This window comes from Ambystoma mexicanum, chromosome 12, assembly GCF_040938575.1.
Source record: "Ambystoma mexicanum isolate Mex_15411 chromosome 12, UKY_AmexF1_1, whole genome shotgun sequence".
NCBI classification, from domain to species: domain Eukaryota; kingdom Metazoa; phylum Chordata; class Amphibia; order Caudata; family Ambystomatidae; genus Ambystoma; species Ambystoma mexicanum.
In genome coordinates, this window is record NC_090936.1 from 92,837,237 (window position 1) to 92,851,287 (window position 14,051).

Sequence of the window (14,051 nt, forward strand, 5' to 3'; positions counted from 1 at the left end):
TTAGTTTGTTTTAGGCAGGAAAATCCTCATCAGGATAGGGTTAGTGAAGCGTTCATCCAAGCTTTGAATATAACAAAATGACATTTGTTGAGAACATTTCACAAAGTGGTCTGCCCACATTTCTGACCCCACACACAATACTGTAATCTTATTGGCACTGCAAGAATGAAAATTCATTTTTAAAGTGGGATGCTAGCATGTACCATGCACAGCCGGCATGCAAATGTCTTTATATAGTGGCATGCTGCTGAAATATATTGGACCCAGACACAATTAAAAAAATGTACAGTGCCAATACTGGCATATATTAGGCACAGCCAGAATGAAAATGTTTTACTTTGGTCATACTGACATATATTGGGTGCAAGGAACATAACAATTATCTTACAGTGCGTTGCTGCTATGTATTGTGCAGCACCAGCATGACAACCTTTTTACAGTAAAAGTACTGGCATGGCAGAGCCAGCATGGAATTGCAGTATTATAGTGGCATGCTGGTATATTTTGAGCACATCCAGCATATACATGTGCCTAACAGGTCTCTGCTTGCAAATACTGTTTTGAATTGACAGCATGAACATGTTTTACAGGATAATTCTAGCATATATCATTGAGACAGGCCTGATATTCTTTGAGCAGAGCAACCATGAATATATGTTTTAAAATGTTTGTGTACTGTTAGTGACCCAGTGTCTATGGGTAGTTTTTATGTGTTTCTTGTCGAAGCTGGCAGCACTTTTTCCCCTATGAGATATGAAGGCACGTGATCCATGAACAAAGGAAATCCCAGGCCATGATATCAGATGAGCAGCGACCTCAGACATGATAGGGGAGGTTGTGCAGAGAGAGACATATGGTTGCTATGCACATGTGTGCCCATAAGGCTGTGCACATGTTATGTCAGGCTCTTTCCAGGGCTCATGCACGCCCTGATTCTATGCCCAAAAAGGCGGGCTACACCACCTAAGAACCGTAGCAAGTGCCACATGGGTACTAGGTGGGAAACAGGCTGCATAAAGTGGCATGAAAAGATACGCTGAAGTTGGTGGTGTGTACCACGTGACTGGGTCGAAAGACATTGTACAGGGCTCTAATGATGCTTCAAAGCCATGCACTCCAAGGCCGGAGAATGTGCCATTAGGATGTACATGGTACCTTTACATTGTACATTTAGTTGGTTACATTGGATTAACGTAACCAACTTAATTTATCATACTGACTTTTTTGCACCAGACTTATTGTGTAAAATCCTATACAACCCTGAGGTTTCTGTGCTGGGGGGCACACTTTTAGGAAGGGGTTACTCTGACAGTTTCCCTGCACATTTCTGCACAACTGCATTGAATGAATCCTGGTCTCTAGCTTTGCTGCCTGGTTTCCTATTGGATTATTTGATAAAAGGCTGCAGGGTCACTCATGCTATAGGGAGAACGGATTGCAAATTCTATGGCATTTTTGTGCAAAAGCTCTGACATTTGAGTTGCATGAGGTTTTCTGCGATGATCTAGAAAATGCTGATGTACAGATATCTTTAGCATTTTGATTGCATGTCTTTGTCGAAATGCAAGCATCATGCACGTGTTGGTGTATGTATAAAGACTGCTCACGTTGCACATGAAACGCCCAATCACTACACCTTACCCTAGGTCTTAAGTACAGTATGCACCATCAAAAACCAGGGGAAGAGGGAGCACTCGCTCCCAATGTGGAGAAAGCATCAGAACAATATGACATTCTACCATGCCTCATAACATGCCAGGAACAGTTCCATAATCGCCCAAAGGTTGTACCAATGCCATAGGCGAGCTGTAATTTTCAGGATTAAACCCGTTAGTCATTGAACCTTCTTCAGGGTCTTCTTCATTGGGTCTTATTCATTGACCCTCTAGTATGAAGAATCCTTCATTCACCCTCCTTGAAGTCCACGATGATTCTTTCATTGACCCTCCTTCAATGACCATGAAGAAGTGTACCATCATTATTGCCAGCCCATTCTGACAAGATTAAAGGTTTTCTTTACCCTATTCCAACATGCTGTAATTACTGCTACTACATGTGGAAATCGCAGGGTCTCCGCATGTCCTATTTATATAACTTTGCAAGTCATGCTTAGCGATCCCAAAAAATCAATTAACATCATTGTTTGGGGAGATAAATGGATTAGGAACGGTCCCTTTAAAAAGCGAGGGGCCCACCCTCATTCTTTGATTCATCTTTGGACTTCCACAAGGTCAAGCAGAATTCATATAGACCTATGTTGGGGATACCCTTTATCCCAAAGGCAGGTGAAGATAGAAGGCATCCAAGGCAGAGGAGAACTCTGTGCCCTAACCATACCCAGGGAACAAGGAGGGTGACTGCCGCTGGACCAAGGCCGCACTGCGGCTGTATTGGAACCAGGACCATGTCACTGGACGTAAAGGAATCCCTGTAGATGCCATCTAAGCTCCTTAGATTAGGAGTGGAACAGAAGACCTTGTCCGGGAGCCCCTGGACCGGAACTCAGAATCTGCAGAACCAAGGAAGTGACCCCTGGCTCTCCCTGTGTCGCCAAACTGCCTTGATGCTGGTTGGGGCATCTTCAGCGCTATCCCAGTTGCTGCACGGGAACTGCTGGAATCATCTTTGACCTCAACCTTAAGCCGCTACCACAGCTTTGAGTTTGCTCGTCACAGGAATTCCACAGTCTCCGCATCTGAGATCCGCAGAGTCTTCTAGTGTCGCCAACTCGAGGCTGCCACCAGCACTCTTGCACTCCCTGCTAATGCCGAGCCTGTGGCTCAGTGGACTAATGCATCCACTACAGGGGGCCTGCATTGGCCATCACGGTCACAGGTTCGAATACCGGCAGGTCCACTCAGCCCTTCGATCCTTCTGAAGTCGATAATATGAGTACCATTAAGTTGGCTAACAAGAAACATCTGTTATCTGTCAATAGTGCCTAGATGCCACTTTGGGGGTGAACGTGCGCTCTACAAATGCACTTGTTAATCCGACTCCAGTGCCCTGAGGTCACGCTGAGCCAGCTGAGCACACTTGCCACCAAAGGCAAATCTCTTATTCTGTGTTCCCGAGGTCACAGAGACTTCCAGCGCAACCAAACCAACACCTCCTGCCATTCCGAGTGACCTCAACCTGCAAGCTAATGTGCTGCTGAACAGCACCTCATCGTTTGGACTTGCCATCGCTGATGCACTCTACCCATGCCCAGTGCTGAAAGTGCCTAGACTCCTGGTTTGATGCCAAGAAGCATGGCTCAATACTGTTGAATCCCAAAGACAAGAATTAAGGTAATGTAAAGAGGCCCAGTAACATTGGTCCACTTTGGGACAATAGTGACTTCAAGCCACCCTGCTCCACCTTGTTCTTAGAAACATATCCCCTGAACAGTGACATTGTGTAAAGTGACTGCCTCAAAACCCCAATTCAACTACCCAGAGGGCTATTTTACAACAGCTTGTACTTCTGTGTTTCTTTGCAGAGGTCGTTTTTTGCTTGCGTTTTAATTTAGTTATTTGCACTTGAATTGTTTAATTAAAAGCCTATTTTTTCATAGAGCCACGACTGGACAACCCTGTATACTGGAATAAGCTCACACCCCTTCTAAAGATACATTCTAATTGCTAACGTAGATCCGACTGGTAGTGCGCTTCACGTCCTAATATTATTATCCGGCATGCTGCACGTCCAGAACCCTGAGGCTCTACTCTCAAACCCAAAGATAAACATTGAGAAAGTGGTGGTGGGTCTGGATTGTTGCCTAAGTGGTCATCAATTAAGTAAACATAGGTGATTTGTGAAGAATATAGAGTTTTAATTATTATTTGTTGTCAATTGTTCTTGACAGTCAAAACATTACAATCCTTCAGCCAACACGTGTTTCGACAAATTGGCCCTCATTACAACACCGGCGCTAAACCATGGCGCTATTAGCACCATGGTTGGTGCCGGTGTTGTAACGGGTCCGCCATGGTTCAATGGGGAATTACCACCCCATTCCAAGGTTGGCGGGGCGGTAATTGCCCATTGAACCATGGCCCTTCCCCATTCCCATTTTCGCCCCATAGGGCTCAATGGGACTGGGGAAGGCGCTAAGTACGGTACCGCAAATTGCGTTACCGTACTTAGCACCAAGGTCCCTTTGCGGGTCCCTATTTTAACGGCTGGTCTAGACCAGCCGTTAAGGTCGGGTCCCGCAAAGGGACCTCGTAATCGGGCGTTAAGGGTTTAACAGCGTCGACACCTTTTACGGCGCCATTAAACCCTTAACGGCAGGGTCGTAATGACCCCCATTGTCTTTATCAAGCCAATGTTGAGTTCTTGGGTTACCTGGGTGGTCTGGTTTAGGATTCTAGTTGTAATGAAAAGTGGGTTTCTCTGCTCTGGTTTGGTTCACTCACTTGGATTGTTCTGTTTTAACAGAATGTTCAGTGTGCAGTGGCTGTGTAACAGTTGTATATACCTATTGGGAAGCAAGTTGTCCTTTTTCAGTTTCATGTCGGCTTTCTACACTTCAGGATCGAGCCCTAAGCGTACCATTAGAGGTATGTTTCCATTTTGAACTTATCATTGTACTATTCATACTAGTTAAATCCCAAATTTTATCCACTTATGCTTATTCTATAGAACGGACAACTACTATGATTGGGGACTCTTCCAAAAGTGACATAAGTATAGTGTGATTTCTAACAAGGTGACTCTCATTTACTTTATTGCATTTATTGAATTGTATTGAATTGTATGACATTTTTCTTAAATGAATGACCTATCTTTATTAATAACTGACATACTCATTAGAATATTTGGGTTATTTTGTAGATATGAGTTGAAGTTTCAAAAACACAAACTCCATGAATCATTTGCTCCTGTTGAAGGGATTACACGTCGCGAAACACGTCGAGCTCCACTTATAAATGCATATGGATTTATTTCATACATTTTCTTTTTGTTCTCACCATTGTCTGAATTTTGTGAACTAAGAAATGTGATGAAAAATGTTATAAGTTGACTTGATGAATTTGAATACACCACTCCCATAAAAATTATAAAAAAGAACTCTTAACTCGAATACGTTTTGATTGACTATATTGTCAGTACATTAAGTGTGCAGGGGACGCGAATGTCCACTAATGTGGGACACTTTCTTTCTCGCGATTGAATATTGGTGACTTTTTGTGCCAAAGTCCCATTTTCTCCCCTGCACCTCTGAACTTATGCAGAATTTTTTAAGTTCTCTTGACATACTCAATTGGGTTTATCATGAAAATAGGTGTGCGCACCTGTAATTACCAGACTCAAAGTGCAGATGAAGCTGCCATCTCCCTGGTGTAGTGTGCCCTGATGCGTGGTGGCAGGTCTTTTCCTGCTCTCTGATGACATTCTACAATGCAGAGAGTTATCCATCGAGAGACTGTCTATTTTTGACACAGCCAGACCCTTTCTGGATAAAGAGAAAGCACCTGTGCAGCCTCGCCTCATCTTTAGATGGAAGTGGAGGTGGATAAAAGACTGGTAAGTCAATGCTCTGGGACGCATGGAAGTCAGACTACTTAGGTAGGACTTTAAGACTCACCTTAAAAGTTAGGCTTTTTCCTTGTAAATCGTAGAAAGGGGGATTACAAGATAATGCTTGCAACTCACTCACACGTCTTTCTGACGTGATTTCCACCGAGAAAGCAGTTTTACATGCTAAGTAGTCTGATCGGCCATGAATACATAGGCTCAAATGAGGCTGCCCTAAAAAATGTCAAAACTAAGTTTAGGTCCCAGTCTGGAACTACAAATGGAGTAGGCAGAAACCTATTTACAAAGCCTTCCAGGAATTGGGTCATAACTGGAATCGTGAAGTAGGATCCTTGACCTGGGAACCTCTTAAATACAGGCAAAGCACCAAGTAGCCTTTGACCGTACCCATTTGAAGTCCTGAAGAGGCCAGTGACAAAAGGAACTCCATCACTGAAATGGTGGGACAAACGATAGGGTCTATCCTGCGTTCCCTGCACCACGCCACAAATCTTCTCCATTTGCACGCGTACAGAGATCTTGTAGAGGATCTGCATGCAGCCAGTAGCACCTCAAGTACCTCTTCTGAGAGGACCCAGTCATCATACCTCATCCTCTTAAGAGCCACGCATGTAGGTTAAGGGATTCTGGGGTCGGGTGAAATACCCGACCTTCTGACTGGGATAGGAGGTCTGGCCATTGAGGCAACCGGAGAGGTGGGCAGATGGTTAAGTCCAGGAGTTCCGAGTACCATGTTCTCCTCACCCAATCCGGGGTGATCAAGATCATGGTTCAAAACCTCCTGAGATCCCACAGGTATTGGAGAGAAGGCATAGTGGAGGTTGAACAGTTAGTCCCCTAGTGCACCTTCCGCTGGGAATTATCTCAAGCAAAACTGTCTGCACTTCCTGTTGAACTTTGTGGCAAACAGATCCACTGTCGGAGTACCCCACTGAGCGAAGATGTCCTTGAGAACTTCTTGGCACACTTTCCCCTCCTGTGAGACTGTGCTCTGACTGCTCAGAGCGTTCGCCAGCACGTTCTTCATTCCTGCTAGATGAAAACATGAAGCAGAGCTCTGGTTCTTCAGCAACCAGACAAACAGAAAGGCAGGGGTCCCTGTCTTCCAGATTTTGGCAACAAAGATAGGAAAAAGTTGAAAGTTGAATCTGGAACAATACATTTGGTCCAAAATGTGGATTGAATCAAAAGATAACATGTATTTACAATTAATGTAAAGAACACAATTCAATAGTACATGCAATAGCAACACATTGACAATACAAATTAAATGGGAAATCATTTGACATCACACACAATACATCCATACATACCATATACACATAAACCACTCAGCAACATACTGCACATATGGGCTAACTCACAACCAGGGCATTGTGCAGGGAATCATAACCACAATTCTCCAGCACTCAGAACCATAGTTGCATCACCTCCTTACACAGGCACAGAGAACAAAATCCCCCTTGTTTGTTGGGGTAGTGCATGACCACTGTGTTGTCCGTTAGAACAAAGACATGCTTCCCCTTGATGAACGGTGCAAAGGCCACCAGGGCTAACCTAGTCTCCCTCAACTCCAGCCTGTTGATATGCCAATGGCATTACATTGGTGACCAGAGGCTGCTCACCTGCAGGTCCCCGCAGTGAGCGTGCCGAGCCTTATGAGATGCATCCGTGATCGCCTCGGGCTGGGCCCAAGAGGGCCAAAAGGGCTCCCCCGTCCTCATGTTTTCTCTGCTGGACCATCAAGATAGGCCATCAGACACTGACCTCGACACTCTGAGAATGTCCTTCATGTCATTGAATTACTGGGACCACTGATCCCAGAACAGCGACTGCAGGGATCCCATTTGTAGTCTGGCCTCTGGTACAAGAAAAATGCAGGAAACCATGACACCTAAGAGGCAGTGCAAGGAAGCCACTGGTAGGCTGTTGTGTCCCTGAAAGAGCTCAACCATTTGCCTGATATGGTGACTCTTCCTTCAGGGAAAAGCCTTCCCACCCATGTGTCCAGGACTGCTCCGGTGAACTAGAGCTTCAGCATTGCGTGGGACTTCTGGAAATTTAGAGGGAAGTCCAACCTGTGAAGCAGTGAGCAGGATTCCTTGAGCTGAGTCGATATCTGCTGCAGTGATTTCCCTCAAATCAGCCAGTGATCCAGATATGGGGATACATGAACACTGAATCTCCTGAGGTGTGCCGCCAGCACTGCCATCAGATTGGTGAAGACCCTGGGTACGGAGGTTAGCCCAAAAGGGAGCACCTGTAATTCATACTGAGTGTCCTCGATGATGAATCTCAGGAAATGCCTGTGCTTCTGAGGGATAGACACACGAAAATTAGCGTCCAACTAGTCCTGAAGCTGTAGAGCTTGGAGAATTTCTTTCATCGTCACCACCTTGAACTTGTCTTTCCTCAGGATCTTGGTCAAGGCCCTGAGGTCCAAAATGAGACGAGTCCTCCTTTTTTGGACACCTGAAAATAAAGGCAACACCAGCCCAGTCCTCGCTGCTTGGGTGGCACCTCTTCCACAGTAGCCTTCAATAGCAGGGCTCTCAGTTCTTCCTGCAGCTCCTGTGGTGGTTATTGTGGAGGGGGTGAGGGGTGGTCTGTCTGGTAGTTTGTGCAAAAACGGTAGACAGTATCCACATTCGATGAGCTGCAATGCCCAGGCGTCAGAGGTTTGCGTCAGAGGTTATCCCCTTCCACTGGCGCAAGTGCCCGGAAATCTGCGGTGTCCAGGCCCAACTGCAGTACTTGGCAAGCCACCTCTTTGCCATTATCAATTATTCACAAAAATCATCTCTCATCTCAACAGCTGGGATGTGCTCTGCTGCTTCAACAATGAGTCTCCACAGCCCGGGGGAATACTTTGCAAATGCAAATGATGCAATCAACTGCCTTTCGGGGCCATACTGCCTGAGGTTGATCATTTTCTTGGCTGGGGCATCTGTTTTTTACATTCCCTATCCTTTGGCAAGTTTGAGGTAGACATGGCTGGTCGGCAACTCAAAGTGGCATCTTGCACCACTAAGCCCTCTGGAGTTGGGTGGGAAGAAAGATAAGGTAGGTCCTCCCTAGCCGGCCTAGATTTTTTTGTAAGCTCTGAATCCACAGTAGAGTGATGCAAGGTCTCAGCCAAAGCGTAGCAATGGGGTCTGCAATGGCAGCATTAAAGGGAAGTGCCCTCTCTGTCACTGGGCCCTTGTCATGGAGGTCTGTGAGGTCATAGGTCAACAGAGGCTTCGTAGGGGCACCCAGACCCAAGGCCTCAACCACCCTCCCAACTGTCCTATGGTATTGAGCATTAGGGTGTCCATATGAAGCGGCCTGTTGCATATCCAGATCAGGAGATGTGTCCAAACCACTTGCGTCATGGAGCCTTTCATCAAGGGTAACCAAATATGCTTGGTCGCCAAAATAGGCATCTCGACTATCTCCTTGGCCCATAGGCTCAAAGCCGAAAGGCATCTGGTCCCCCTAGCCATCGAATCTAACGCACAGTGTCGAAAAAAAAGTCGAGCAAGAATCGGGAACAAAGGACTGATTGTCAACAGCGACTTTGATGGCTTTGTTCCTATCAGGCCTTATATGCGTGGGCAACTCAGATCCCTTCAGCACTACGTCCGGCTTCCCAGTAGTCGTGGTCGAGCACAAGGGCGCCGAACCCGACTTGGCCACCTTGGCGCCAGAACCTCTGGGCACAACTGGTGCCATGGGAGCCTGCAGCGTCGAGACCAGAGTCGTACTGGCTGCGGACATCTTAAACACTAGAAGAATTTGCTCCTTGAAAGCCTCCCACTCTGCTTTTGACACACCCAGGTTAGGGCAGATCTTACTGCATTCCTCTGATGAATCAGAGCTATACCTGTGTCAATGGCATTGCTTTCTCTAATGGAAAGACAAGGACGACGACTAATGGCTTTGGGAATGTGACTGCTTTTTTGCCCTCTTGTAACGTCTGTCCTCTTTTTTTTGGGCGTGGGCCCCTCGGTATCCTGACCTGCCGGTTGAAGGAGCCGGGTATTTCAGCAGAGGTCACCCGAGTACCAGCTTCGCTGATCGCTCCCTCGACGACTTGGGATTCATTTGTTGACAAGAGCCACAATCCTTGACATCATGATCTTTACTGATGCACCATACGCATATGCCATGTGGGTCAGTGATCGAATCTTGGCAAGAGCAGACATATTGACACATTTTTTTGTTCGAATTTGAAATCTCCCATGAGAGTCGATCCGAAAAGCAACGTGCTGAGCATATGGAAAAAAGGAACTAAGGTACAGGGGGCGTAGTGACATATATATGACAGCCGATTCAAGAGCGATCAACGGTTGAGTTGAGTCGTACTACGCTCCCTTTCAGAAGAAATTCCAAGCTGCCGACACGGATATCTATCTGATGAGGAATCTGCAGGAGAATGCAATCCATTGAAATAGTCGACTGCCATTAACAAACGTGCCGTTGATGATTAATTTTATGTAAAATAAATGTTTTGATAATACTACTCTTAACTTTATAATGAATGATGATAAAACAGATTGGAAGAATATGATATATGGGAATATATATGCAAATGAATAATAACATATTTCTCAAGGTTGGTATGTGCATGTTACACCTTTCCGTCGCTGGTCTCTTTGGCAGCGTAGAAGGCTATGTGCGACAGTCCGGAAGAATACATACAATATGGCCGCTGACTTCCCTGGCGGTGCAGGAGATAGCGGTACAGACTATGCACGTCCACATGAGACGTTACCTGCTGGTCACGTGATTCCATATACGGATGGAAGGACCGCAATCCGATGCCTCGCTACTGCTTATGCTGGCGCTCCGTAAGTTCGCGTCTAGGTTTCTGTGTTGAATCCTCCAATTTGCGAACTTTCTACTTTCTAAACCTTTCTCATTGAATTCTCGTTTCACCTAGACCTTCTCAACGGCATTCTTCCTCCACCAAGACCTCAAATCGGCGTCTGTACTTGACTCCCATTCTACCAGACGCTTCTTATACGTCCATTTACTACATAGTTAATTGCAATTCTCCCGCCTTCTACTGGAAAGTGAGTCTTCATATTCTGCCAGCAGTTTCTCTATTGTATCTTCATTCACATTCCTAAGAATCGTAACCTTATCTCTCCCCTTAGGGCTCTTTTTCTTCTAGATATTCTGGACATAGATGTTCTCATCCGCAGCTGTTAGGATCGGTGTCTGATCTTTAGCTCTCCTCCGATAGGAGTAGTAATAAGTGTTAGTTTACGACTTTGTCTTTTTCCAATAACTATCTTCTCCTTACAACATACGTATCTGTTCTGTCTCTTATTCTTAGAGAATCCGCCACTGCCATTAAGCCATCCATACTCCAGTGGACTGGGATCTACCTCAAGACCGATTGCTGAAGTCCTGCTGCCAGCCTACACACAGGGTTTTTTCCCCCCAGGAGGGTTTCCCTGGGGACCGTGTTGTTTCTCTCACTGGTCTTCTATTTCCGGGGAGAGAGGGGCAGGGCTGCCCGGGAGATCTTCACTTCTGCATTTGCCTCCTCCTCGAGAGTTGCTGTCTGACCAGGTTAATGTACTGTGGAACTAATAACTGTTGTTCGCCATTACCAGTTAGTAACAGTTGTTAACAGTGCACTGGCACTATTATTTACTGTCTGTACTTCGTGTGATGTAATATCTTCAGAGCATCAACATGTAATGTCTTTTAAAATTGAATAGTTGCTAATATCTTTACAAAAACAAAAGCTTGTTAATAAACAGTGGACAAATATTGTAATCGCATATGAATATTGTAATTCCCAACATCAACGAATATTTTTTTTGCCCAGGAGTCCTTCCCTGTCACTAGTTGAAATTGCAAAAAGAGGATGGTGTTTTGGCTAGTGCAATCTTGGGTTCTTGCTTACACAAGAGGTCAAACATGCTTCCCGAAACCACGTGCTGTGCATGCTACAACACTGTAACGCACCCATACTGAAGTAGAACCTGAGGTTTCCATAGCTCGTGGTGTCCATGTAAGGGGTGCAAAGTTTCCTCTCTCCATCCTTATGGAAAACGAGTGCCGAGCCAGTCTCCAGGGTCCCACATTCACTGCTAATGGCCCCGCCAATGATCTCCCACCTACGTAAAAAAGAAAAAATACAAGTGTCAATTGAGGAGGCCATTTAGTAACCATTGATCATATCTTGGTTTTAGGAAAACTTGGGTTAGAGTACAATTACGAGGAAAAGAACCAACAGATGGAACTCTATGCCCTTGAGCAAGGAGCTGCCATATTCAGAAATCTTCTAACCAGAGGGGACCAACACTTTGATTATCATCATTGCCAACAAGATCAAATCCAAGACTGGTTCCCAGCGCCAAATCACCAAAGTTGACTCTCAGCAGCTGTCTCTTTCAGCACTCACATTGATCAGAACTAGATGAAGGAGGCAAACGCAGCACCAGAAGCCACAGCATAGCGGGACGCAAATCCAAGAAGTACAAACAACAGGATGCAGAAGGCCTTTTCTAACTATTCTCCCAGGATCTGGAATAACTTCCTGCTTCAGATCAGACTCAACCATTCACTCTTAGGGTGCCAAACGGAACTGAAAAAGCATCTTAAAAGAGCAAGCCATCCACCACTGGTAATCAGCTCACTATACTACCCTGTTCCCTTCCCTGCAGCCAGTTATACGGATCTACTCTACCCTCGTTCTTCTAAGACTCTATGTTGCTCTCCATCTAGCAAGAAGAACAAGTTACTTCTTACCTGGTAACGTTCTTTCGATTGGATGTTCCTCCAACGTATTCCTCACCTTAGATGTATTCCATCCAGCTTTGCTGCTCTTCGGAAATTTTTTCGGCAGAGGGCGCCGTGCGTCGATGTCGTCTAGTCGATAGTCCCTCGAGGGCCTCCGTCGAGGGCGACGTCATCCGGTGTATAAGTAGCACGCGCGGCGCCCGTTGGCCTCAGTTCTGTTTTTCCCCTCTTTTGTATCTGTGATCTTGTACTGTTTTTGTAGATTGTGCCGGCAGACAGGTATTAGCCTTGCGAGATCTGAGATGGCAATAACCCGGAAAAAATCTACAGAGGGGTGGGTTGGGAGGGCGAACATCCAATCGAAAGAACGTCACCAGGTAAGAAGTAACTTGTTCTTCGAGTGGATTGTGTCCTCCAACGTATTCCTCATTTTAGATAGGCTCCCAAAGCAGTATTTTGCATAGTTCCTCTGGAGGAGGGGTCAGATTTTTTTATTATTTTTTTTAAATGCCTTTAGATGGCAGAATAAAGCACTGCTTTTCCAAAAGTTAACTCCCTAGACTAGGAAGCATCCAGGTTATAGAATTTTGAGAAGGTGTGAAGCGAAGACCAAGTTGCTGCTTCGCAAATGGACCTTATAGGGACACCTCTTTGAAGGGCCGTGGAAGAGGCGATGCCTCTGGTGGAATGAGCTCTTACCCCTTCTGGTGGGTCTTTTTGTGCTAGTCTGTAGCATTCTGAAATGCAAAGCACGATCCAGCGTGAAATTGTTTGTTTTGTTACCGATTGACCCAGTTTTCTTCCAGTGTAGCCTATGAACAACTGGTTGTCCACTCTAAGTCTAGAAAGCCTAGAGATGTAAAAGCTTAAAGCTCTTTTAGGGTCCAGCCTGTGTAGTCTTTCTTCCTCCTTAAAAGGATGAGGTGGAGGATAGAATGAGGGTAAAACCATTTTCTGATTTAAATGAAAATCAGATATTACCTTCGGTAAAAATGATGGTTTAACCCTCAACACAACTCTGTCCTGATGAAACACAGTATAGGGTGGCCCAGAAGATAGTGCCTGCAATTCGCTCACTCTTCTTGCTGATGTTAGACTAACTAAAAAGGCTGTTTTCCATGTTAATAATCTTCATGGACACGTGTGCATAGGCTCAAAAGAGGCACACATTAAGAATTTTAATACAAAATTTAGATCCCAAATCGGTACTTGAACAGGGTGAGGAGGAAACACATTAGTGAGACCTTTTATGAATTGTGTTATCAAAGGAATTTTGAAGTAGGAGCATTCTTCCGATGAAGATGGAAAGCGCCGCAAGGTAACCTTTTTATTGTTCCGATATTCAGACCTCTATGTGCTAGGGTCAGAAGGAAAGATAATACTTTCGGAATAGAACACAGAAAAGGATCGACTTTCTTTTCTCTGCACCAGTTGCAAAACTTTTTCCAACGGCAACTGTATAGAGACTTTGTTGCTGGCCTTCTTGCCGAAAGCAATGCCTCCATAACGTCATCTGGAAGGTTCCAATCTCTGTATCTCAGCCTTTCAGATACCAAGCATGAAGGTTGAGCGTTTTGACCTCTGAGTGGAGAACCTGACCTTCCATTTGAGAGAGAAGGTTCTCTCTCTGAGGACGACGTACTGGAGGACAGATGGACATGTCTAGAAGGTCCGGGTACCACGTTCTCCTGGCCCAATCCGGGGCAATTAGGATCATGCGGCTCCGAAACCTTCTCAGCCTCCTGATGATCTGAGGAATGACGGGAATCGGAGGGAACGCTACAATA

General features: G+C 45.4%; 1 protein-coding gene across 2 annotated transcripts in view; it reads right to left on the reverse strand.

The window, feature by feature from the left end:
* RELN (reelin) overlaps window positions 1-14,051 on the reverse strand; it is a 2,335,047-nt gene that overhangs the window by 1,045,552 nt on the left and 1,275,444 nt on the right. For both annotated transcript variants that reach the window (XM_069628072.1, XM_069628071.1), the window contains exon 12: window positions 11,488-11,639. In XM_069628072.1, the coding sequence (XP_069484173.1) occupies window positions 11,488-11,639 (152 nt within the window). The remainder of the gene's footprint in view (window positions 1-11,487; window positions 11,640-14,051) is intronic.